The 24,984-nt window shown below is 60.8% G+C and overlaps 1 protein-coding gene and 1 pseudogene across 4 annotated transcripts in view; one reads left to right on the top strand and one right to left on the bottom strand.

The window, feature by feature from the left end:
* Positions 1–24,984, bottom strand: part of ATP2B3 (ATPase plasma membrane Ca2+ transporting 3) — a 64,595-nt gene that overhangs the window by 20,229 nt on the left and 19,382 nt on the right. For all 4 annotated transcript variants that reach the window (XM_025862817.2, XM_073887940.1, XM_025862819.2 and 1 more), the window contains exons 3-19: positions 20,723–20,920; positions 20,359–20,616; positions 19,948–20,073; positions 19,207–19,332; positions 16,218–16,259; positions 14,485–14,649; positions 13,907–14,121; positions 13,025–13,267; positions 12,386–12,627; positions 9,893–10,127; positions 7,499–7,678; positions 7,287–7,374; positions 6,642–6,748; positions 5,423–5,614; positions 3,800–4,013; positions 2,645–2,856; positions 1,071–1,178 (exon numbers count right to left, since the gene is read on the bottom strand). In XM_025862817.2, the coding sequence (XP_025718602.1) occupies positions 1,071–1,178; positions 2,645–2,856; positions 3,800–4,013; positions 5,423–5,614; positions 6,642–6,748; positions 7,287–7,374; positions 7,499–7,678; positions 9,893–10,127; positions 12,386–12,627; positions 13,025–13,267; positions 13,907–14,121; positions 14,485–14,649; positions 16,218–16,259; positions 19,207–19,332; positions 19,948–20,073; positions 20,359–20,616; positions 20,723–20,920 (2,951 nt within the window). The remainder of the gene's footprint in view (positions 1–1,070; positions 1,179–2,644; positions 2,857–3,799; positions 4,014–5,422; positions 5,615–6,641; positions 6,749–7,286; positions 7,375–7,498; positions 7,679–9,892; positions 10,128–12,385; positions 12,628–13,024; positions 13,268–13,906; positions 14,122–14,484; positions 14,650–16,217; positions 16,260–19,206; positions 19,333–19,947; positions 20,074–20,358; positions 20,617–20,722; positions 20,921–24,984) is intronic.
* On the top strand, positions 1,294–1,695 carry LOC141371658 (small nuclear ribonucleoprotein G pseudogene; annotated as a pseudogene).

Here is a 24,984-nt window from a genome sequence, read left to right as displayed (position 1 = left end):
TGGTGCCAAGTCCTGCTCTCCAGAGAGAGATGCCAGCCTCTTTCCTCTGACTGGGAGCAGGGTGTGGAGGCCGTTGTGAGCAAGGAGTGTTTTCTAGCGAGGGGAGGCCTGGCCTTGGCCCCCAGCTCCTGAGAGGGGACCTCTAGGCCCCTGGCCCATCCTGCCTGATGAGAGGGTCTCAGTCTCCCTGGGACCGAGCTGGGCCACACCTCTCAGCTTCACGTCCCGGGGTGGGGGGTGGGGGTGGCGGTGCAGGTGCAGAGACTGAGTTTCCAAGCTCAGCCCCGCGGGAGCTCCAGGCCGACGGGACCGACCCCGCACTGAAGTCCCCGGACAGCGCCGCTCAGGGAGGCTTCCCTGGTGGCCGTGCCCGGTGCGGGTTGTCACACAAGGCTGCGGGAGAAACGCCACTGCCGCACGCCTCCGCCGGCCAGGGACCTGGAAGCTCACGCCTGGTCTCCCCAGGACCTGGTCCTGCGTTGGCTCAATCTTGTACTTCCAGCTTCCAGAGGTGTGAGAGAATAACACCTGCTGTTTAAGCCCCCCAGTCTGTGGTACTTCGTTGTGTCTGAGGTGAGTGGATCGTGGACTTGGCCTCCTACAGCAATGCTCCAGAACTGCCGAGCAATGCTTTCAGAAGCCTCTTGTGTGCCTATGGCTTTCTATCATCTCAAAGTATGTCTTCATTTTCCTTGGCACTTTCTCTTTGCCCCTTGGAGGATTTAGCAGGGTGTTGTTCAGTTTAGCTCGGTGGGGATTTTCTAAGCCACCCCGTTTTAGGGGATGATTTTTGGCTCCTATCACGAAAAGGGGAGTGGTGGGTGATTTTGCTGGGGCTTTGTGACATCCCCGCCGTGGCCCTTGGTCTTTTCTCTGCTGACGCTGTCACCTGTGGCCTTGCACCTGAGTGGTGACATGGCCCAGGCCTGAGCCCTTGAACACACTGAATACTTTCCTAAGTGTGGGCCCTGAGGCGCCCCGATCCCCCCACATCACGCCCATCTGTGGTGCTGTTGTAGAGGAGACAGCTAAGGGGTGGGGCCGGGGAAGGTGACGAGGCAGACACTCACCTGTCCCCAGACCAGCTCCCCAACGCCAACGAACAGGCACCAGAGCCACTGCTCCGTGGACAGGGGGGAGCAGCTGAAGGGCTTTCCGCCGAACTGGACGATGACGATCTGCAGGGGTGGGGTGGGAAGGAGGCAGGCACAGCTACTGAGGCCCCTCCTCCAGCCCTCAGGGACCACATTTCCAGCTTCTGTCAACGTAATGCTTTAACATCTGCCTGGCGTAGCGTGTGGGACGCCACGAATTCCATTTGGAGGCATCTTTGAGCTCGCGCAGTAGACACCATGAGCAAAGCTCACCCTCCCGAGTTGAAAAAATTTATGGACAAGAAATTGTCATTGAAATTAAATGGTGGCAGACATGTCCAAGGAATATTGTGGGGGTTCGATCCGTTTATGAATCTTGTGATAGATGGCAACTAGTGGGCAACACAACAATACTGGAATGGTGGTAATACGAGGAAATAGTATCATCATGTTAGAAGCCTTGGAGCGAGTATAAACAATGGGTGTGTTCATCAGAAGAAATCAACTGCTTCCACATGTCCCCTCCATAGTACCTGTTTTACTACAATATAAAAATCAGGTCGTGTGCATTTTCATATCGAACTTTTTTGTTAAATAAACTTTTATAGTAGTCAACAAAACAAAACAAAACAAAACAAAACGAGACCATCTGCCTGGCGTGCCTGCGCTGGACACACCTTGCCCTGGATACCCCAGTGACACGCCCGACTCGCCTTGCCTGGGCCTCCTGCTGGCTTATTGCCCCTTCCTAGGGAAGAACCTCCCTCCCTGGGGTGAGCTTTGTCCATGCAGACCAACCACCCCCGTTACTGTGCTCTCCTTTCCAGGCCACTGCCCCCGCCTTAATCACCCAGGGCCAGGACCCAGACAACCAGAGACAGTCTTATGTCCCCCAGAACCCTGAAATTACTCATACTAGTGAATCCTCAGCCAGCTCACCCCCCTCAGTTTCTCCCCCAGAAACCACAGTAAAGGCTCCCTGCTCCCCCTCTGTCTCCTGACTGACCCAGACGCTTCCCTGGTTGGCCCCCCCAAGGCGTGGCAGGTCCCTCCTTTGAGAACTGTAAGGAGACACTATCCTGGCCTGTTGCTGTCACCAAACCTCACATTTTCTATTGCCACACCCTGCTTTTGAATGCTCAGCCTCTCCTGAAGAGTTGACTGACCAGCCTGTCCACAGCACGGTGGCGGGCAGAGGCCAGTTTGTCAGCGCTGGGGATAGAAAGCTTGTCCAAAGGAACCTTCTGGAGTTCTGGTGGCTTCCCACCAGGGAATCAAGTGCTGGAAATGGGACTCAGAGGGAACTATGAGGAGGTTCGTTCTCAGTAAGGCACACTAGGGCTCTCTGGAACCCAGCAGGCGAAGCCAAGGCAATGCCATGATGTTTTGAAGGTGGGGACAGAGGACGCGGGGTCACAGGGGATGCCAGCAGGGGCTGGGGAGGCAGGAGGGGCAGAGCCACCTCTGAGCGGGACAGGCAGGCCACCGGGGGGGCAGGGCATGGTCCCCCGCTTCCCCAGCTGTTGTAAGAGTGGGGTCAGCGCTCCTACCTGAATTGCAAAGGTGCCCAGGACAATGGTGCAGAAGATGGGGTTGCTGAAGATGCCATGGAAGACGTTTCGCTCACCGTGGATCTTTCGGGCATTGATCTCGTTGAAGAGCTGCATCATGACGAACGTGTTGAAGATGATGGTGTAGTGCTCTGAGGGTGGAGAATGCAGGGGCGCGTTCCTCCCGCTGTCGATGTCGAAGAAGAGCTCCCCTGCAGGCCAAGGGGCACATGAGGGAGTGGAACCCTGAGCGGACATGGCTCCCGGCCAATGTCGCCTGAGGGGTGCTGGTGGGGGGGTGTCTGTGGTGAGACGGCCGAGGGAACGGAGCTCACAGCCAAGGCCTGGCCCACAGCTCTGGTGCCGAAACCCCAGGGCAGGCAGGAAGGAAGCCAAGACAAACTCTGGGTGCCAGGGTGAGCTGGGGGTGGGCTGGGGAGGGATCGGAGGCTGCAGGCCGCCCTCCTCGGCCCTGTCCCTAAGCCAGGGCAGCCAGGCAGAGGCCCTCAGGCCGGGCACGAGAAGCTTCTGCTCCCAAGATATCAGAGAAGGGGCCCGCTGAGGAACCCTCTCCCCACCCGCGATCCTGACATTTGTGGGGTCCCCCCCCACCGTGACTCCTGTCTGTCAGCAAACGCTGTCCTGGAGGACGGCACCGGTGGCTTGCCGAGAGCGCCCTGACCTAAGGGAGAGGGGCCACAAACACCAACAAGCCCAGCCAACTGCCTTCTCTTCCTGACCCTCAGTCCTCCTTCCCTCCTCCCCCTTCAGCTCTCCCCCTTCTCCCTTCTTTCCTCCGGCCTCTCCTTCCTGTCCTCTGCTTTACCTCCTACTGCCTTGCTTTCTCCTCCCCCTCGCCCTCCCCCCCTCCCCCCACCTCTCTCCTGATCATGGTTGTTGTCCCCTGGAGAAATGGTCATGGGGTGCACGGACAGATGGGTGTGATCTGGGTCTGGGAGCAGTGGACAGTTGCTTGGCAGGGGGGGCCCTGTGACCCCTCGCCGGGGCACACCCAGAGAGGGACAGCAGGGAGGGGAGGGCGGGGTGGTCCTCACGGGGAACTGGGTTCCTAGTGCTCATCCGTCCCTTCCACGGCCAGACAGGGTCTGAGCCTGCGAGCCGGCAGCCGTGCAGCGTGCCCCAGGGCGGACCTACCGACGAACAGCAGTGTGAAGATGATGGTGAGCTGGTACACCGCGTGGCCCAGGATGTTCTTCATCATGGTGCGCGAGATCAGGGGCTTGTCCCGGCCGTACGGTTTCCGCAGCAGCAGCGCCTCGGTGGGTGGCTCCGTCGCCAGGGCCAGAGAGGCAAATGTGTCCATGATCAAGTTCACCCACAACATCTGCACGGCTTTGAGAGGGGAGTCCTGTGGAGAGGAGGCAGTCATCCTCACGTGGGGCCAGGAAGCGCCCTGGCGCACCGCTCCCCGGCAGAAACTCAGCTGGGGGGCGGCGTCACTGGCACAGACTCGCAGCGAATCCGCCCTTCCCAGAAAACCGTGACATCCGCCATCCCTGTTGTTAAGGTTCGCAGCGAGTGTTCGCCGCACTTTCAGATTCCTGCTCTTAAAATGTTGCCAGTCTCCCTTCTCGCACCTGGTGGCAGTGATCTAGAAGGTGTGGCCCCAATAGTCAGCAGGAGGTTCACAAGCCCGTGTGTTGCCCCAGACTGCGATGGGTGCTCTCCTGACCTCATCGCCTCTGAGTCGGTTCGAAATCAGCCTCACAAAAGGCAGACACAAAGGGCCACATGCTGTATGATTCCATTCCTATGAAACTTCCAGAACTGACAGAGAGCAGGTGAGTGGGTGTCAGGAGCTGGGGCAAGGCAAGGGGCGGGGGGGGGTGCCAGCTTTAGTGGGCACAACATTGTGAATGTACTGAGTGTCACTGAGCTATGCGCTTTCAAATGGCTATCGTGATGTGAATTTTATCTCCATTAAAAAAACCTTTCAAAGGGAGACAAATCCTGGACCCTCACTAATGGGGAGAATTGGACTATTGAAAACGGGGATGAGGGTCCTCGAAAGGAGCAGCACTTCCCCCCACAAAGACTTGTACACGCATGCTCACAGCAGTGTTCTTCACAGTCACCAAAAGGTGGAAATGACCCAAATGCCCACCGATGGAGGAAGGGACAAATGAAAGGGGCTCTCTCCATACGATGGCGCATTATTCTGCCATCCAAAGGAACGGAGTACCGATCCATGCTGTAACACGGATGGACCTTGAAAACACGATGCTGAGTGAAATGTGCCAGACACAAAAGACCACGTGTTATTTGATTCCATCTGCATGGAATGTTCCAGAATGGGTAAGTCTGTAAAGACAGAAAGCAGATCCGCGGGTGCCAGGGACTGGGGGGAGGGGGATGGGGAGCGGCTGCTACTGGGGATGGGGTCTTCTTAGGGGCGATGAAAACGTTCAGAAACGAGACAGAGCCAGTGGTCTGCACACACTGTGAATGTATGAAATGCCACTGAAGTGTGTCTACTCTCAAATGGCGAAGGTTTTGGTATGTGATTTTTATTTCAATTAAAAACAAAAAAAAACATGCAACAAAGTAAAGACCTGGCTCTCACGGCCGAGCCCCTGGGCGGGCGCTCGTGGCCCACACACTCATGGGAGTGGGGTCTCCTGGGCTGGCTCTCCACACCGGGCTCCGGGCGCGTGAGGCAGGAGGGGCCCCGGAAACCGGCTGCCTCCCGCAGGCCCCAAGGCTTGCGGAAAGGAGAGCCCGGGGTCTTCCTCGGGCACGGCGGTCCCCAGTGCCCACCTGAGTAATGCAGGCACCCGTGAAGGCCACAATCACGGCCACCACGTTGACGGTCAGCTGGAACTGCAGGAACTTGGAGATGCTGTCGTAGACGTTACGGCCCCACATGACTGCCTTGACGATGCTGGTGAAGTTGTCATCGGTCAGGATGATGTCAGAGGCCTCCTTGGCCACGTCAGTCCCTGCGATGCCCTGGGGGGGGGGCACACACGCAGTGTCCACGGGCCCTTTCCCCAGCTCCCTTGAAGACTCAACCCACCGGGGCTTACCGCCCAGCTGGCCTTCCAAACGAGGCTCCCCAGCAGCTAGAAACAGACCTTGTTTCATCCGACGTGACCTCCCACTCCAGGTGGCAGGTTGTCTCAGGGCAAGCTAAGGGTCTTTGCTCATAGACAAAGAGGAGGCCACACCACCGTGGCCACCAATGTGGCCTCAGGTACAAGGCCCGGCTGCCACCACGTGGCCACCACCAGGCTTCCGTCCAGTGCCAGCATGCTAGAGCGGCTTGCTAGATGGGAGCTCCATGAGTCCGGGGGCGGGGGGTGCCTTCGGCAGAGCAAGCACAGGTCTTCCCGGGCCACACACGGGTGCCTGGAGGAGGCCCTCCTCCATCCTCGGTGCTCAAAGCCCCTGCCGCAGGGACAGCCACAGCCGCGCAAAGCTGCACACCCCGTCTGCCGCCCTGAGGCTGGGTCCCGTGCAGCTCAGCCCGGTGCTTCTGGGCAGGACTGGCCTGGGCCCCTGGCGCCTGCCCGTGGTGGGCTACCGTCACTGTGGCAGAGCGCAGGTGCTCCTTAGTGGTAGGTGGGGAAAGGGGCTCACTGGGTTTCTGCAGAGCTCACTCTAGAAGGCTGTGGTGCCAGGGCCGGGCTCCTGGGCAGCAGGGCGAGGGTTTACAGAAATAACTTAGCTCCATATAAGCAACGGGAGAGAAACACAGAGGACAAGCTCATTGGGGCGGCGGGGGGGGGGGGGGGGGGGGGGGGGAAAGGGGCTCCAGTCATCACAGTTGGGGCTGCGGTTCGCTGAGACTGGACCGGGACTGGCTGAGGCAGGTGCACAACAGGCCCCACTGTCACCAAATGCCTGTGGAGGCCCGAGAGGCCAGGAGGTGAGAGAGGCCTTAGCACTAGCTCCCACCTTTCTGCATGGAGCTGATGTCCTTGAGACACAAGACCCTACGTGGTGTGCTGAGCCAGGTCGGCACTGGGTGGCTTACCATGGCAAAGCCCACATCTGCCTTCTTGAGGGCTGGCCCGTCGTTGGTGCCGTCCCCGGTCACGGCCACCACCTGCCGCTGCTCGCCAGTGCTGCTGTCGATGATCCCTGGAATGCAGAGTGGGGCGCCTGTGCCCTGGGCTCCTGCCTGGGGGCTGTGGGCGACTGCTTGACTCAGGAAACCCTTCGGGATTGCGCCTGCGCCCACTGCCCCCAATCCCCTTGTGCTTTGGTCGCCTTTGCGGTGAAGTCCCCGCTCCCCTCCTCCTGTCCTGGCCCATCACCCGGCGAGATGACACGTGGTGGTGATTGGGTGGAAGGCAGGGGCTCAGCACTGTGTGACTCGAAGTCCTCAGTTTCCCTATCTGTTACAACGAGAGGCGTCTCCCACTCGTGTCATTAGCCCAGAGATGCGGAGGGGTGGGCCCTGGCATGTCGGCCATCATCACCGCCATTTTCCTGAAGTTCACGTTCAGGGCCATGGCCACCCGCAGCACATCTCCAGCCCGGGACCCCACTTCCTAGGCAGGCCCTGGAGCTTGGCATCGGGAGTCTGGGGGCAGACCACACCCAGCCAGTGGCATGGCACCCCGGGCAGGGGCGGGGGCAGGGGCAGCGGCGAGCAGCAGTGGGCAAGCTCCATTACCTTTGACCAGAGTATGTTTGTCGGTGGGAGACGATCGGGCGAGGACCCTCAGCTTGGGCCACACCTTGTCCAGACGCTCCTGTTCTATCTGGGAGGGGGAAGCACACAGATGCTGCAGAGCCTGGATGGGGGCTGCTGAGCAGAGGTGGGGCGGGGGGAGAAACCGCCAGAACCCTGGACTGAGGTGGGAGGGCAGCGGAGCCCAGGCCTACCTCGCCTTTCTCATTGCGGATGCGCCGGTTGAACTCCTTCCCCTCCAGGCACAGGAAGTCCTCCCCAGGCTGGATGATGCCACACTTGGCCGCGATGGCCCGGGCTGTATTGATGTTGTCCCCGGTCACCATGCGCACCGTGATGCCAGCACGCTGGCATTTGCGGATAGCTTCAGGGACCTGGAAGAGATGAGAGAGGTGGGTGCAGCCGCTGAGGCAAGGCGCATTTCCTCCATCCAGGTCTGCAGCACCCCCCTCCCCCACTGTGGTCCCTGTGCCGGTATCTGTGGGGGAAAGTGGCTTGTCCTTCATCCCCTCAGCACCCTCCCCACCCCTGGGGGCCTCCTGCATTGTGCTGGGCCCCAGGGCCAGCGACGACTCAGACCCGGGCCCCGACGCCACGAGTAAGGCTGGGAGAAGGCACTGGCCACTTGTACGCTGTCGAGGGGCGCCACTGGAGTCGTGTCTGGAAAGGTGACCATAGAAATCACCCAGCTCCATCAACCTCATTTTCCGCTGCGAGACGGAGCTCCAGAGCTGCTGAGCCAGGGGTGGCCCTGCTTACCAGGCTGGCTGGCAAGGTGGCTGTGTCAGTGAGCTCTGGAAAAACGAGAAAGGAACCTCTGTCCCCAGCTACCCTGCCAGATGGCAAAGCTGACGGCAGGCTTGTCCCTTTGGGGCAGGCTCCTGGCCGTCAGCGGGCTTGTGGCCAAGCTCCGGGCACCTCTCGCTTGCCCCCCCCCCACCCCCGCACCCTGCTCCTGTCTACAACAATCTAAAACCCGGGACACCTAGAGCCGTAGGTTTCACGCGAGAAGGCACTCTCCCTACTCATTAGGGGAAATGGAGCAAGTGGACAAGTAGCTGAGGTGGAAGCGGGGGCAGGCTCAGGGTCCTGGGAGTACAGGCACGCTGCCCTCCTGGGTCTGTGAGACATTCTGACACCCACCACCCTCGGAGCAGCATCAAACGCCAGCCAGCTTTATGGCTCGGCTTCACTGGGTGGACACAGGCCTCCTCCTCTGTGCCTCAGTTTCTTCCTGGTCTGATGAAGGGAAAGGTCCACTGGCGTGGCCCCGTCACCCACAGCAGCATCCTCTCTCCTGGGCTGCTTCTCCCACTGTCCACTTTAGCTAGACCTGTCCCCCTGGCTGGGAGTCTCTCCCTTCCCCTCTGCTGCCATCTGCGTCCTCCCAGGCAGGCTTCCAGTCTCCTCAGAACACAGGGGTGCGCTGTCACGGACGGTCTGGATGTAGCAAGCACTGACTTTTGAACCGACGGTCTTTGGTACCCGATCCAGTGTGTGAATGAAGACCCGTCCCCCGAAGGAGGGCCCAGAAGCGTCTCCTTCCTCATGTCAGCAACCCTAAGGGCAGCTCATACACATACATGTGTCCAGGCTAATCAGCAGGATCAGGGTGGCCCTGCTTCTGACATGAGGTGGGTGCCACTGGAGAGGCCCTGGGAGGAGACAGAGGATCCCTCCCTGCCTCTGGCAAGCTGCGCCCCCTGTGCCTCGCATTCTTCCTGTGGGGCCTGGCATTCTGTAGCTGTCACTGGTGCTCTGCTCCAGGGCTCTTCCATCTTTATGGACCAACAAGCCTCCCCTTTGCTCCTTCGCTCTGCAGCCTGTTCAGCTTCGGCCCAGTTTCTCTGTTACCTCTGCAGAAAAGCTCTTGGTAAAGCCATCTACACGTGCTGGCTCCCTGCCGGGACCCTTCCTTCAAGTCTCTTTGAAGGCTCCTCCCACATCTGTCCTAGCTGGACACTCACCCTGTGACATCACTCACATAAGGATGCTTCTGGAATCTCTCCTGCCAGGACCTTCCGCTTTGAGCGCTCCACTCCTACAGCTACCTACCCACTTGACATCTCTATGGGGAGGTCCCAAACCTCACCCGGCCCCAACCAAACCCTTGACCGAGGACTGCACCCTGCCCCCCAAACCTGGGTCCCCTGGGACTCCCAGGCCAGTGATGGCACTGCCATCCACCCGCGTCTCTGAACCAGAGCCCTGGGGGCGGCGCCTGACTCTTCCCTCTCCCTTGCCCCTCTCTCCAGTCCATCAGTCCTGCGGGGGTCACAGCCGTCGACGTTCTACTGACGCCGTCTCTCACCTGGTGGAGGCAGAGCATGAGCCAGGCCTGGAGGCCCTGGGCGGGTGCAAGGGCGGGAGGGCAAGGGGGATCGAGTGTGCTGGGGAGGTCTGATCTGAAGGACCCCGAGGCCCTGCCCTTGCCCACGTTTCCTGACCTTTCTGGACTCCGGCAGGAAGTAGTGTGGTAGCAGGGAAGGCAGGAGAAAGGGGCCATGCTGTGGAGGCCGGGTGGGAAGCAGGGCTGCCCCTTCACCCATCCAACCACCTGGGCTGCTCACGGACAAGTGGGTGGCTACCTCGGGCCGCACAGGGTCCTCGATGCCCACGACGGCTATGCAGGTGAGGTCGCCCACGACCTCGTTCTCATTGTCCCAGTCGGGCTCCTGAGCGGCAGAGAAATCCCGGTAGGCAATACATATGGTGCGGAGGCCGTCGCACGCCATGGGCTCGATGATCTTCTTCACCATGTCGTCCCGGTCCCGAGGGCGAAAGCCACGCAGCTCACCATTGTTGTTTATGATGTTGGTGCACCTGGGGTGGGGACAGAGCAACTCGAGTTGGTGCCAATGAGGCGAGGGGAGCTGGACGCGCTGAGAGAATCAGCAGGCATCGGTGTGAGCCCTCCATCCTGTGTGGCGGGGAGGCTTCTCGGGGAAGGAGGCGTTCTGCTTCTGCGGGGCCCAAACAGTGTCTGCGCCGCCCCCCACTCCCCCCCACCCCCCTGCCGCTTCGCGATCTTCCCAGAACCTCAGATTGTGACTTGATTTGGAAATAGGGTTGTTGCAAAGTTAAGATGGGGCCATACTGGTGTACGGTGGGCCCTTAATCCAATGACTGGTGTCCTTATAAAAAGAGAAGAGCACACATCGAGACACAGACACACATGAGGACAGGGCAATGTGAGGATGCCGGCAGAGATGGGGGTGACACATCTACAAGCCAAGGGACTCAAATGACTGCTGGCAATCACCAGAAGCTGCAAGAGACAAGGAAGGAGCCTCCTCCAGCAGCTCCGAAGGCAGCACGGGCCTGCCCACACCTTCAACTGTGGACTTCTGGACTCCAGAACTGTGAGAAAACAGGTTTCTCAGTTTTTAAGCCATCAGGTTTATGGCCCTTTGTCCTGGCAGCCCCAGGAGCCGGAAACTCACAGACTTGTGTAGGCGAGGAGAGCGCCTTTTGGTGGATTCACTCATGTAAGTCTCACAACTTTCCTAGGAGGTAAGTGTTTGTGTTGTCTCCGTGTAGGAGGAAACTGAGGCTCCGGCAGGGGAGTAACTTGACGCTCACATGCCAGCAAAGAGCAGAACCACAGCCCTACTACAGAAATCGGGCTTTTAGCCAGAGGAGAAGGGAAGCACGGAAAGCCAGGATGCGGCAGGACAGCTTCAGGGAGGAGGTGGCCTTTGCACCCGGGGAGTCTGTGTCTGGGCAGAGTTTTGGGGGAGAACATTCGTGTCTTAGAAGGTGGCTCTGCGGGAAGTGAGGAGCCAGGTGGGCAAGGCAGGAGGATGGGGACTTGGGGGGGTGGGGTGCTCCCCCATTCAGTTTTTTTTTTATAACAGCTTTATTGGGATATAATTCACACACCACACAATTTGTCCAATTAAAATGTACAGAGATGTGCAACTGTCACCACAGTCAATTTTAAAACATTTTCATCACCTCTAACAGAAACCCTACACAAGCGACACAAGAAATAAAGGGATAAACTGGACTTCATCATTGGAAGACACTTGTGCATCCAGGGATGAATCAAGGGGGTGAAAAGAAAAAAAACAAAAAAAAAGAAAGCAATCAAGAGAGTGAAAAGACAGCCCACAGGGAGGGAGAAGATATTTACAAATCGGATGCGTTAAGCTTCTAGTATCTGGCATACAGTGAGAGCTCTTAGAGCTCGGCAACAAAAAACCCCCCGAAACAACAAAACAACAACTCAAATCAAAGATGAGCAAAGGATTTGAATAGGCTTTTCTCCAAAGAAGACACACAAATGGCCAGTGAGGGCGTGGAAAGGTGCCGACATCACTAGTCGTCAGGGAAGTGCAAACACAGCCACCGTGAGAGCCCAGTTCACATCCCCTATAGGGTTGGCTATAACCATCATCATCATCGTCATCGTAATAATAAGCAGATTAACACACGCTGATGAGAATGAGGAGAAGCAGGAGCCCTCGTGCCTTCAAAAAGTGAAACTATGCTCTCATAGGACCCAGCACTTTCCACGCCTAGGATATATGCCCAAGAGCACTGAAAACATGTATTCAAACAAAAACGTGCACACCCCTGTTCATGGCAGCATGATTCACAGGAGCCAAAAGGTGGGAACAAGCCAAGGGACTGTCAGAGGATGAAGAGATACAGAAAGCGTGGTCTGTCCACACAATGGAATATTATTCTGCCACAAGAAGGAACGAAGCACCAATCTGCACTACGACGTGGATGAGCCTGGACAACGCTATGCTCAATAAAAGCCATACGTTGTATGATTCCATGACAGGCACGTACGGAGAATGTCAGGGGCTGGGGAGGGGAGGGGGGAGTGGCTGTTTAGTGGGGACGGGGTTTCCTTTGGGGGGTGATGAGAACGTTCTGCAAGCGCAGCGACAGTGCACAACTCTGGGGACATACTCAGTGCCGCCACGCAGTACGTTTTCAAGGGATTAACGTGGCCAATTTGACGTTACGTCTACGTTACCGCGATAGTGACCCTGGAAGCCCGCATTGTGTGGCTGGCCGCCAGGCTCCGGGGCACCCGGCCCTTAGGCTGGCCCTCGGGGCCCGCTCACTTTTTCAGCAGGATCTCCGAGGCGCCCTTGCTGAAGAGGCGGAAGCCGCCGTCAGGCATGCGGATGACCGTGCTCATGGACTTGCGGACCGAGTTGAAGGTGTAGACTTTGTAAAGCTTATCTTCTGGAATCTGCTCCCGCACAGGCTGGAAGTCCCGCTTCAGGTCCAGGACAAAGCCCAGCAGAGCACACTCAGTCTTGTTGCCCACTTGGCGTGGGAGACCGCCTTCCTTCTCTGGAGGCTGTGAGGCAAAAGGAGAAGCAGCATGGCACAGGGGGCCCGCGTCTACCCTCCTTGCTGCGCCCGGGGCCCCCTGCCTGGCTGCGGCCACCTTGTCTCTAGGGTGTGGTGGCTGGGAGCCGAGGACGGCCTCCACGGGGACAAGATGGGCAGGCTTGCCACCATGCACTGGGCTTGGAAGGGTTTCCAGAAGCTGCAGGTCTTGCCCAGCAGCCAGGACAGGAGTCCAGAGATGAGGTGGAGGCCGACCAGCATCCCAGAGACCCCCGTAGCTCTGGCCAAAGGTCCTCAAGGGAGCCGAGAGAGGCCCTGGTGACGGCTCCGTGGCAATCTCTGGCCTGGCCCCCTTCCTCCATGCGCCCCAGCTTGGCCCAGCCTGCGGCCCGCTCTCTGCTCACTAGTATTTTGGTGGTGTAGGCACTGTTGATGGAGATGGCGTGGACCAGGAGGTCGAGGATCTTGGGGGTCACGGTGCTGGGGGCTGGAACCTCTTTGTAGTGGGTGTCCCCGAGGTAGGACTGGACCACGGTCATACGGTTGGTGGTGAGTGTGCCCGTCTTGTCTGAGCAGATGGCGGTGGCGTTGCCCATGGTCTCACAGGCATCCAGGTGACGGACCAGGTTGTTGTCCCTCATCATTTTCTGTAAAGGGCAGGGATGGGGGCTTGGGTCACCAGCTGTCCTCAGAAAGCTTGGCCCACGGGGTAGGGGAGCAAGAGGTCGTCAGCATGTCGTGTGTGCCTCTGCTCGGCCCTGCCAGGGGGCCTCAGTCAGCTGGCACACGTCCTCACCCCTGGGCTGACGGGCTGACAGCAGTGCCCAGAGGCACCGCTTGGAGGGGCTGCGGGATGGGAGGACTCTCATCAGACAGGCCAAGCGGTCAACTCTGGGCAGCCGCTCTCCCCGGAGCTCACCTGGGGCCTCCCGTGGCCCCCTCTCAGATCAGCCCCAGTGTCAGCCACCTGCCACCCACTGTCTCCCGGTGTCCTCAGCCCTGTCCTGATCACCCATTTGCCCCCTGCAACACACTTCTGCAAGTGACGCCAGCACCCTCAACTTCCCGCCCTCATCCTGCAGATGCCAGGTCTAACCCACCGCCTGCCTGCTTTCCAGCTCATCTCACTGCTCCCTTGCTCAGCCCCCCTGCCACTTCCCCTGACCGATCCCAAATTTTCGCCAGTCCTTGTCACGCCAAGTTGCTTAATGGCTTCGAAGTCCAGTTTCCGGGTCTGTATCCTGGTATCAAGGGATTCTCCTTCCTATCGCGTGTATTATCATTACCTTGACAGAGTAAGCTAAGGAGATGGTGACAGCCAGAGGCAGGCCCTCCGGGACGGCCACAACCAGCACAGTGACGCCGATGATGAAAAACTTCACAAAGTACTGCACATAGACGGGCGTGCACTCCGCCAGCCACACCCGGCCGTCGACGACGAAGGTCTCAATCACAAAGTAGAGGACCAGGATGATGACAGTGATGGCAGACATGACCAGTCCTGCCGGGGCCACAGGAGCCACAGACGGCGGGGGGGGGGGGGGGGGGTGCGGTGGGGGGGGGGGGGGGGGGGCAGGATGGGGAGTGAGCGGGGTGCGGGAGGGAGAGAGCAAGAGCGAGGCAGACGTAAGGGAGGCTGAGGCGGGGGCGCCACTCCCCTGGCCCAGCCTTGCGGGACGTTCGGAACCTGCGCTCCCTGACTGGGGACTGCACCAGACTCTGATGGCCACCGCCGGCCCCGGGTGGGTCCCCTGGCTGCCTGGCCCACACGGCCGGTAACATCCCTTTCCCGCTCCCACTTGCTTTCCAGAGCCCGGCCCGGTGCCCGGGAGCCCAGCGTCTCCGCGCCCAGTGGTGGCCCCACCTGCTTTCCCAATCTGCACGGCCAGCTTGGTGAGCTTGCCCTGCAGGACCGACTTCTCCTTCTTGGGCACGCTGGCTTTCTTCCTGTCCCGTTCCTCCATCTCCCCGCCCTCAGCGCTCTTCAGGGGCTGCATTTCCATGGCAACTGCCCCGTCCTGCTTCTTAGCTGCACACAGAGGAACCCCACAGCCAAGGTTAGGGCCCAGGTGGCAGCTACAAGGGGCTTTCACGCTCTGTGAGAGGAAACAGGGCTCCGGGGAGTCCTCTGACTTCTGAGGGGCTCTCCGCCCCCCTCCTCTCCCCTCAGCAGAGGCCCAGGCCCTCCTGATATGGGTGGGAGGCTGCAGGGCTGTCCCGGCCAGGGCAGACGCGGTTCTCTTGGGGCCTCTCAGGCGAAAGTAACTTGGGCACACAGACATAAGGCCCCAAATCTTGATACCTGACAGAGGCCTGGGGCCCAGGGAACGTTCCAGAATCTTGAGCTGACCCACTGGCGCGCTGGTGTCCTAGACACCTCCCTGCTCTCCTCAGGAGGCCTAAGAAGCCCCTGCACTCTTCTCCCCTGCTCCCTGCTTAGGCTGTCTGCTCTCCCAGCAGCCTCTCGAGTGGGCGCCTTGACTTCCGTCAAGGCCCCAGCTCACCAAGCGTGCACCCCCGGGCAAGCCTTGCACCTCTCTCTCCTCATGGGGCCTTCGCTACTCTGCTCTGGCTGCCTCTTTGCTCTCGGTCTGGAGCCGGTGGCCCCCTCACGGCTCCCCCAGGGGGTCCTGCACCCTTCATGCTGCCCCGACGTGGTGGTGGCATACCCCCCACCCCTCTTCTGTCACTTGTCACCTCACACACTCCGAAGACTGGGGAGTCTCCAGCTGCACCCTGTGTAATCCTGTCCATCCCCCACGCGGAGGGGGCACCCGACCCCACCACTCATCCTTCTCCGTCACCACCCTTGGCCCCACACGGTGGGGCTCTTGGCGCTCCTGACAGCACCCCTGTATGCCTCCCGCCACGCCACTGTGTCAGCTGCTCCTTATTGCTTCCGGTCTTCCCACCGGAGCCTTCTCCCCTCGGCTGCCTGAGACCACTCACCGATGGCTTCTTTTCCCCAGGGGCCTCAAGCCAGAACCCACGGCCTCAGTGGTACCCAATCCCCCACCCAGCTGGGCCACTGCAGCCGTGTGCCCCAGCGATTGCCCGGGACCACAGCCATCGGGCCGGCCCCCTGACCCCACCTTCGCTACCCTCTGAACTCCAGTTGCCTTGTCTGAGCCTGTCTTAGTCTCTGGGCCCCCGGGCCCCACAATGCACTTGAGTCTTGCCCCTGGGTCTGTGTGTCTGCACCGTGACCTTCCTGACAGCCGGGACCCCACTTTATCTACCTTTGCATCCCCAGCACCTGCACCTGACCACTGACAAACCCTCATCCCCTCACGGAGTAGCAGCACCTACCAGGCATGCGGGCTGAGAGGAGAGCAGGTGTCAGATGGCCACCCAGTCACCCTGCCTCAAAGGTCCAGCTGAACTGGGACACCCACAGGCCTGAGCCTGTCTCCTCACCAGGAAGCCCGCTCACAGGTGATCTCTGCGGACTTCTGGCAGGGTCTGCAGATGGGCACCCCCGGCCCCACTCACCTGCTCTCTGGGTGCTGCTCCTGCAACCGAGGCGGGCGGCCCCCCCCACCCTTGCCACACCCTCCGCCCCCCCTCCCCCCACCCTGAGCACAGGGCGCGCATTACCTTTGGTCTGGCTACTCTCCATCGCCCCATCCTGCTGCTTGCCTACAACGGAAGAGGAACGACAGACGCGAAGACTTGAGAACATCCACACGGTCCTGGCACATGCACACAGGACAAGGGGGACACAGACAGCGAGGCCAGAGAGCACGGTGGAAAGCGGGGAGCGGGGGAGGGCTCCAGACCCCCCAGGCATCCTCTGATGCCCTGTGACCACCTCTTGGCAAATGGGCGCCACACTCTGGGCTTCCAGACCGAGTCCCCAGCCCTCCAGCGAACCCTCAAAGCCAGCCCCGGACAAACCGTGGGTCATGCACGGCCAGCAGTGGGAGGTTTCCAAAAAGGCTGCCACCATGGGGAGTTAGAGCGGCCGGGTGTCTGGTCCCAGCTCTGCTACCTTGAGCCGGGCCCCCAAGCTGCGATGTGCATTGTCCCCAGAAGCAGCACGAGCCGTTTACCTCGGTGGTCCCTAGCCCCCACTGGCCTAGAGGTCAGCTCTCTGCCGCACAGCCAGCAGTTAGCTCTATGAGGGCTTTGGAGGGACAAAGGAGCGAGACTCTAGAAACCTGCCAGCTTCCGGTGCCCGCCTGGGTGCTGGGCACCTAGCACTGGAGGGAGGACAGGGGCGTGGAATGCGCTGGGCCCCAGGTGGACCTGTGGGGGGTGGCCATTCATGAACGTGCTCTGCCACCACAAAGCCCGCAGCCGGGTGTTGGGGACTGTGGCAGTGAGTGGCTTCCAAGGCGGTGAGTCTAGCACTGTGCTCAGGGTCAGGCTCTGCACCCAGCTCCTCTGGCCTCATCTTTCCCAGGGCATCATGGGTGGGGCATCAGGTCAAGGAGCTCTTTTCGGAGCCACACCACTGCTGGCCCAGGATCCAGAAATGACTGACCTGGGGGGCAGGAGGGGCTTGTGTGCTGACCTGTCAGCCAGCACCCAAGAGCTCATGTCACTGGGCGTCCAGGAACGCAGACAGGGTGCCAGGTGGCTCCTAGGCAGTAGGGTCTAGTCTGGGGGGTCCCAGGGAGCGGGGAGGGGTCCCCTCCCAGCTGGGGTGGGGTGTAGGTTGGGCCCTCTGTGAGGGCGGGGAGGTTCAGAGGGCAAGGAGATTTCTGGGGGCAGAGGAGACACCCGTAGACTCTAACACGGTGACAACACAGCACAGTGAGGAGTCATTGCTGAAAACTCCAGAGAGGACAGAGGCTGCAGACAGGGCCCAGGGAGGCCTCTGGCGGGCGGGAGGGGGGTGTGGGATGAGCACTACAGGAAGGGGAAGACAGGAGCCGAGGGAGGGGAAAGGGGGGAGGAAGGACACCCCAAGTAGAAAGGTGACTAGGAGTCAAGGCCAAAAGGCAAGAAACAGGTCGGAGGGCAGCAGGTGGACTGGGAGCACCGGGCTGACGGACGGGGTTGAGGGTGAGGACAAGGGCCGGGCGGGGGGGGGGGGGGGGGCGCTGGGCGTGGCCACTGCAGTGGCGGGGCCTTGGGCTGAGACCTTGGTGGGGAATAATGTGGGTGCTGCTGCCCCTCCCCAGAGGACCTGGCCGGCTCCGCTCCCCTCTGGGGCCCCCCTCAGGGTTCCCCTCCTCCAGGAAGCCCGCTGGTGAAGGTGCCCCCTCTGACTCCTAAGTCACAGTGTCGATGGAGGAACACCAGGCACTCAGCTAGGCTTCCCCGGAGAGAGGGATGGGGACTCCGGCCCAGCCCCGACGGAGGCCCAGGGCTGACCTACCCACCCGCACGCCTGCCTAGGGACCCTACTGTGCTCACTGTGGAGAGCAATTAGGCTGAGCCCTGCAGGGAGCGGAGGCTTGCTGTGGCAAAGGTGGACAGGGCCAATGGAAGCTTCTAGGCAATAGCTGGTCATCTGAGTCCTCTCTCTCACCGCCTCCAGGAGCAGGGTAGCCTAGGGCTGGGGACACTAGCACATTCTTCCTTATGCTGACCTGCCCCCTTGTTGCCTGTTTTCTGGGTCTAGGGGCCCTGACTGACTGGGGTGGGGCTGGTGGCCGCAGGCTTTCGGCACACGCTTTCCCCACACACGTGCAGGTTCTCTGTACCTCTAGTGGACCCGAGTGAATTCTCTCAGAGGCACACATCTAGAAAATTCTGCTCCCACCTGACTGGACTGCAGGAGCAGCCTGAGGGGAGACCCAGGTTAGTGCAAGGTGAGTCGTGAGCTGGTGCAGGCCTGAATCAAAGAAGGTAATGGGGTCCTGACTCTGGGACTGGGACTCTGGTGTGGGGGTGGCACCGAGGACTGCTCCGTAGTTTTGTAAGACCTGCCCTGAGGACTGGAAGGAGACACTGGCCGTGCCTGGGGCTCAGAGCCGCGGCAAGAGGAGGCAGCAGGATGGCCATGTGCCAGGGAGGCCAGAGTGGCTACAGAGCTGGGCTCTCAGAACACATCTGTCCCTTGACACTGTTTTCCCCCTGGGGTGAGGGCCCCCATCCCATCCCAGCTTCCTCTGGCCCTGGACATCCTCTGGGGAGTCCAGTCCATTCTGCCTGGGAACCCTCTGTCTCTGGCTGTATGCCCCACATTTCCCTGGCTGCCACGTTGGCGGGGCCCTCAGTACCTTACCAAGGGGAATGAGCACACCCAAGGGTGGGCACAAGGTCCCCGAAGCACTCTCCCAAGCCAAGGCGGCTGGCCCCTGTCCCTCCAACCCCATTCCTACCCAGGCAGGGCACTTCCCCTACCCTGGCACACACTTCCCAAAGCCTTCGGGGAATAGCTGCCCGAGGGAGGCTGGCCTTGCACAGAAATGAGGGGCCCCCGACCTGCTGGCCCCAGAAGAGGGGGCCCCCGGCAGGAATCAGAAGAGAGGGTATAGCCTCCCACCCCCGAGGGCTGGCTCTCCCTGGAGCTGGAGCTGGAGCTGGAGGAGGGGATTAGGCCAGCAGGGGATGAAAGAAGGAAGAGCGGGCTGCACAGGGCGAGGGTCAGCCCCTCGTCGGCACTGGGAGCTGGAGGTCACTGTTTCCTTACCTTTCTTATCCTTCTTCTCCTCTTCCTCTCCACCGGCTCCGAGCAAGGTAAAGATGATGCCTGTCTGGGAGTTCACACCAACGGCAGTCACCACCATTCTTCCAGAACCTTCCATGACATGAGTACCTGGCAACACAGAGGAACCGAGACGGACATTTGCACCTCTGGTGGGAGGCATGCTGAACACCTACAGGTTCTCTTGCAGGAATCCCAGAAGCAGGGACTCGGTGTCTGGAGGCCCCCGGAAGCTATGTTGACCCTAAGCCTAGGCTGAGGCCTCACAGGGCCCACCTGGGGCCTCCAGCCTCTCTGTCCTGTTGCATGCTGCATTTGCCACTGGGATAAACACTGGGCTAAGCCAAAACCTTCTGGAAAGGGAACACGACCCCCACTGGCTCTTCTTGAGTGTCTGGGCCGGGGAGGAGCATAGGCACTATGTTGACCCCTCTGGGGGGGGGGGGCTTTTGGCAGGATATCAGGGGCCCTTCGGGGCTTGGAGTACCCATTTCCTTTCCCAGTGGCTGAGCTACCACTGTCATGCCTCCCACGGGCTGCTCTGGCCTCTTGGGGGGCAAAATCTTCAGACTCTCTGACCAGAAGGGCTACTCAGGAGGCCCCTGGTTGAGGGGATGGCCAGTCCAAGTGGCCTCCAAGGCTCTTCAGGGCTGAGCTGGTCCAGGGGGGCAGTGTCAGCCTGCATCCTGGCCTCCCCACAGCCTGGCTAGTGCCCTGAGGCCTCACCTGAGAGCAGCATGGGGTCTTTGTCGGCTGATTTGCGCACGTGGTCTGACTCGCCTGTCAGGGAGCTCTCATCGATCTTAAGGTCATTGCCTTGGATGAGCACGCCGTCAGCAGGTAGCAGGTCTCCTAAGGCCAGCCAGGCGGCCGGAACCACAGGCTGTGGGTCCAGGTAGCCTTCCTCCCTGCTGCCTCCCCCCTGCCCCAGGAGAGGTCTCCTCCTTTCTGGGGAGGATTCACCCACCCCAGCCTTGTCATCCTGCCCTCCTGGGGCTCTGTCTCCAGCCTGAGCCCCAACCTTCAGCCCCTGCACAGCAACCCTCCCTCCCCCCCCCCCCCCCCCCGGCCCCGTAGGTGAAGGCCCACATGCTCCTGGGGCGAGGCGGTGGGGAGGCCTGCACTGGGTGCACTCACCGTACTTGACCTGGGCAATGTCTCCCACCACCAGTGCGGCCACGGGGACCTGCAGCAGCTGGCCATCCCGGATGACGGAGAACCTCTGTTCCTGCTCGATGCGGCTCTGCAGGCCCCGGAACTGCCTCTCCTTGCTCCAGTCATTGAAGGCCGTGACCAGCACCACGCAGGTGACCGACAACAGGATGGCGGCTCCCTCGATCCAGCCGGCCTCGGCCTCCCCTTCGTCTTCTGCCCCAGCTGACACATTCCCGCATGCTGGGCCCGAGGACAGCAGGGAAGGACGGGGTGGCAGGAGAGTCACGCCGTTGCCCCTTGGCTCAGGTCCCGTTCCGTCCCTCCTGTCGGGCCCGCCCCTGCTCACCTTCGCTCTCCTCCCCTGGCGGCGCATAGAATGAAAGGCCCAGGGAGACAATGGCGGCCACCTCCAGGATGATCAGGGTCACGTCCTGCAGGGCCTCCCACACCAGCTGCAGGAAGGTCTTGGGCTGCTTGGGAGGGATAAAGTTCTGCCCGTAGATCTGCCTGCGCTTCTCCAAGTCATTGGCATTGTTGGCCAGGCCTGTGTGGTGCAGGGACACGAAGAGGATGGGAGAGCAGCCGCGCCAGGCCCTGCCCCTCCCTGCCCTGCTCGGCCGCAGCGCCCGCCCCGCCCTCCAGCCTGAAAGCCCCCGGAAGGCCAACCTGCCCTGGCCTGGACGACTCTCTGCCACCACACAGCGCACGGCCCTGGGGGGCCCCTGGTGTGCCGAAGGGCCGGGTCCTCCCCCGGATAGGCCCAGGGACGTCCATGGGCTACGCTGAGTCCCTTCAAAGGGCAGATGGGGAGGAATGCAGTAACACCCAACATGGGGGGTGGGCAGAGGGGACCCAGCTGGGCCAGGGATGGCCAAGTGTCATCTGGAGACAGGAGAAGAGACTGCCAAGGTTCTCCCACGGGTGCAGGGCTTGGTACGAGACTGGGCTGGAGGGCACAGGGGCTGTGAGTGGGCCGACGTGCTCATACCATCCCTCCAGGGTCCAGAGGAGGAAACTGAGGCCAGGGAGGGAAAGGGCCTCCTCGTACCCATGAGTTGGAGCTCTTGTGGGCAGCCCAGGACTCCTCTGCTACCCTGTGCACCTGACCCCAGGTCAGGACGAGAGCAGCCTCACAGATGCTAAGCCACCAAGAGGGTGGCGTGGTCAAACTGTGTGTGCGGGACACAGAGCCTTTATCATCTGACAGGACCTGGGGGAGGGTCGGCTCTAGCAGCCCAAAGACCTCGTCCATTTCGCCCACGCTGCTGAGCACGGGCCTGGCACCCACGGCACTTAGGAGCTGCATAGGAACTATCCCCAGCCCTGTGTTCTCAGGGCCCGTGCTCCGGAGACAGCTGGCTCCTTCCTAACGCTTTCCCTACACCCCACAGCGGTGCCAACCTTGAGCTCTGAGCTGGGGGTCACAGTGAAGGGCAGGGATGGGACGTGGGTCCCCATAGGAGCTGCATACATGGCAGTTGGTGAAGCATCTATAAGGTCAATGGGATTGTCAGTGATTCATGCTGAGGCCGCGCTGCCCCCTGGCCACCACGCTGAAGCATGAGGAAGCCAGTCCCACCGGGGACCCCTTGTGGCCGGAGCAGATGAAGCACGGTGAAGGAGGGCTGAGGGGTTGACAGGGGCCTGACCAAATAGTTTCAGAGCCCTGGGAGGCCCCCTCCACATCCCAGACAAGCTACTGGGTCGAGGCTGGGACAAAGGACTCAGAATCAACACCCACAAAGGGGTGAGCTCTGGCATTTGGAAGCTGGGCCCTTACCTTACTTCTCATTCTTGGGACAACCCCACTTCCTACCCAGGCCTGCACCAAAGCCTGCTGGGCCTCTGCCTCTAGAGCATGAGTCCCCTCAGGCCCATGCCTGAAGCTACCAGAAGCTTCTCTGTGGGACTGACATGCAGGCCACCTCCTTCCAAGGCCAGATACCCACTTGGCCACCTACCTCTGAGGCCGGCAGACGGGACACAGTCCCCTGGGCCCGCCCTCAGCCCTCAGCCCTCAGGATGCGGCTTCCTTCTAGACCTGTCCCTCAAGTGTCCAGCCCCACACTGACACCTAGTGGACAGATGGTGGCCTGCGGTTCCCAGTCACCGCCAACTCCTTTGGCCTCCTGAGGGGGCAGGGAGCAAGCCGGGAGGGCAGATGGGGGGTCGGGGTTCCCAGCCTATGGGGTGCTCCCAGCTGGCTTGGGGAAGGCACACAGGACCTGGCCCCCAGGCGACTTGAGAGCAAGGAAGTGCTAAGTGGAGCGCAGAAGGACTTGGGAGGAAGGACGGTGGGTGTCCACTAGGCAGGGAAATATGGCTTTGGGGGAGGGGCAGGGCGGGGCCCACCTGAGGTGGAAGGCCTGACAAGAGCCAAAGCCCACCGCCGGCACAGCCCTGGCCCATCTCCCCAGCTGGGCGATGATCACACACCCTGTGCCCCCCACCTAGCCGAGCTGCAGCTGTCCCTGCCCTTCTCCCCCCGGGGCCTCATGGTGCCTGGGCCCTGCCGGGGCTCAAGTTTCTGGAGACTGCAACTTTCCAGTTGGGTGTCTGGGAGAAGCTCAGGACCTCAGGTCCTAGGGGCTGGGGTCCTAGCTGAGGGCTTGTGCCCCACTCCTGACTGAGGCCTGTTGTCTTTAAGCTATAAGACAGATGACATGTGGGGTCAGTACTAGGGAGGCACTTGAACCCTGGCCCTCCCAGACACTCAGCGTTTCCACAATCCCTGCCTGAGAAAGGGCAAGGGTCCCCATGGCACCGTAAGTCTGCATCCTGCCTGCCTCACCCCCACATGCAAGCTTATCCCCAAGGGAAGCCAGGCCCTTGGGGCCCCTTCCCCAGGAGTGAGCTGGCTCCATTCCTTCCTCCCTCTCCCCTCCCTCTCTCCCTCCCTCCCACCCACCGTCAGCCTGTTCCTTGGCCTTGAGTTGCCCTTGATGCTCTAGCAATGCTTCTCTCTCCCTTGGCCTACACCAGCCCGAGGCTGTGGCCTTCCTGTCGGGCTCTGGGGTCTCGACAGCTGCTCAGGTACTCATGTGGGGGCCAGAAGGTAGCTGCAGTCCCTCTCGTTTCAAGCATGTGCCTGAGCAGCAGGCCCCCAACAGTGGCCCAGGTCCAAAGTGCTGGGGCAGGGGCCGGCTGGTTGGCATGGACACAGATGAGCGCCCTACCCAGAGCAGAGGCCAGATGCCATCAGAATTGGATTAGGACCACATCGTGCGGTTCCTGGATAATCCGTGCTCTCCTTTCCATGACTCCTGGTAAAGGTCAGACAGGGGAAGGGCTGGGACCTGGGCCCCGCCGGTGGGCTTACCGCTGCACTGAGCTTGGCCCAAGACCCAGGTTCCCTGGCCTCTGGAATCCTCTTGGATAGCTACAAAGGCTGAGCCCGTTGATGTGCTTCTTGCCAGGAACAGGCAAAATCTCCTCCCCCAGTACACCATGCACCTCCCCGGACTCCCCACCCTCCCCAGAGCACCAATCTGCCAGCACACCTTGGCAGGGGATTGATGTGGGGCCTGGGGTGCAGCTTTGGGAGGGGCCCAAAGCTGAGGCCACTGTGTCTGGGCAGGAGCGGGGCCATCTGGGTGAGCACTCCAGGGCCAAGTTAGCAGGTGTGCTGGGGGCCAGGGCTCCTGGGCTTAGAAAGGGGAGGGGTAGTCCTCACAGTGCTCATTCTTCAGGAGGCAGATCAGGCCTGGCTGGCTCTCTCTGTTGCGGCCTGGCCACCCACCTGGGCACTTGCCCTTCTCCATGCCCGCCCCTCCACAGGCACCGGGCAAGCTCCAGAGCCGCTGTGGCCGAATCAGGCAGGTTCCCAGGGGCCTTGACATTTTAAATATTTAACAAGGCCTGACAGGCAGAGGAAAGAACTGCCAGCTGAAGCCCATCTGCTTCCTTTTATCTGGGAGAGGCCAGAGCCCTTGTGGCTAAATGGCCCTCCACCCCAGCCTCCCCCCTAGCCCCAAATCCTGGTGGGGGAGGTAAGGAGGAGGGAAGGAGAGAGATCCCTCTGGCCCTGAGCCAAGCCATCTGCCCCGATAACACAACACAGCAGGCTGGGTCCCTTTAGAGCACAGAGCAAGAGAGACCCAGGTCACCCTGGGAAGGCCGCTTAGGCTTGGAGTTCCTGACCTGGCTGGGTGGGCACCCTCTCACTCAGCCCTTGGGCCCAGCACATCCTGGGTGGGCCATCTCCACCCCCTGCTCCAGCCCGTGTGCCCCCCACAGATGGATGGGGCCAGGGAGCTGAGGACAAGGGTGACGGCCAGAGCCCTGGGTAGATCAATCAGCGCGGGCTCAGAACAGGCCTGTTCCTGCCAGGGAGGTGCCAGCTGGGCCAGAAAACCCTCGAACTCCTGGAATCTGGGGCCAAGCCTGGCTCCTGGTGGTCCCAGCCTCCCAGCAGACCCAGCAGGCAGGACTGGGGAAGGCTGGCGCGGGGTAGGGCAGAGTTTTGCCTCCAGAGCCGGGGGAAAGGGCTACAGGTCAGAGGCAGGGACCCAAGATGGCAGTCGGACCCCTACCTCTGGAACCTTCTAGAGGACGCTCCTCAGCCTCCCTAAGGCTCCCTGCAGCAGCTCTCCTCAGATCTATACTGCC

The sequence above is a fragment of the Callorhinus ursinus genome, unplaced genomic scaffold (genome assembly GCF_003265705.2).
Source record: "Callorhinus ursinus isolate GAN/ISIS: 27379988/994484 unplaced genomic scaffold, GSC_fseal_2.0 scaffold84, whole genome shotgun sequence".
NCBI classification, from domain to species: Eukaryota; Metazoa; Chordata; class Mammalia; order Carnivora; family Otariidae; genus Callorhinus; species Callorhinus ursinus.
Note: the sequence above shows the minus strand (reverse complement) of the source record. Positions and strands in the feature narration are given on the sequence as shown.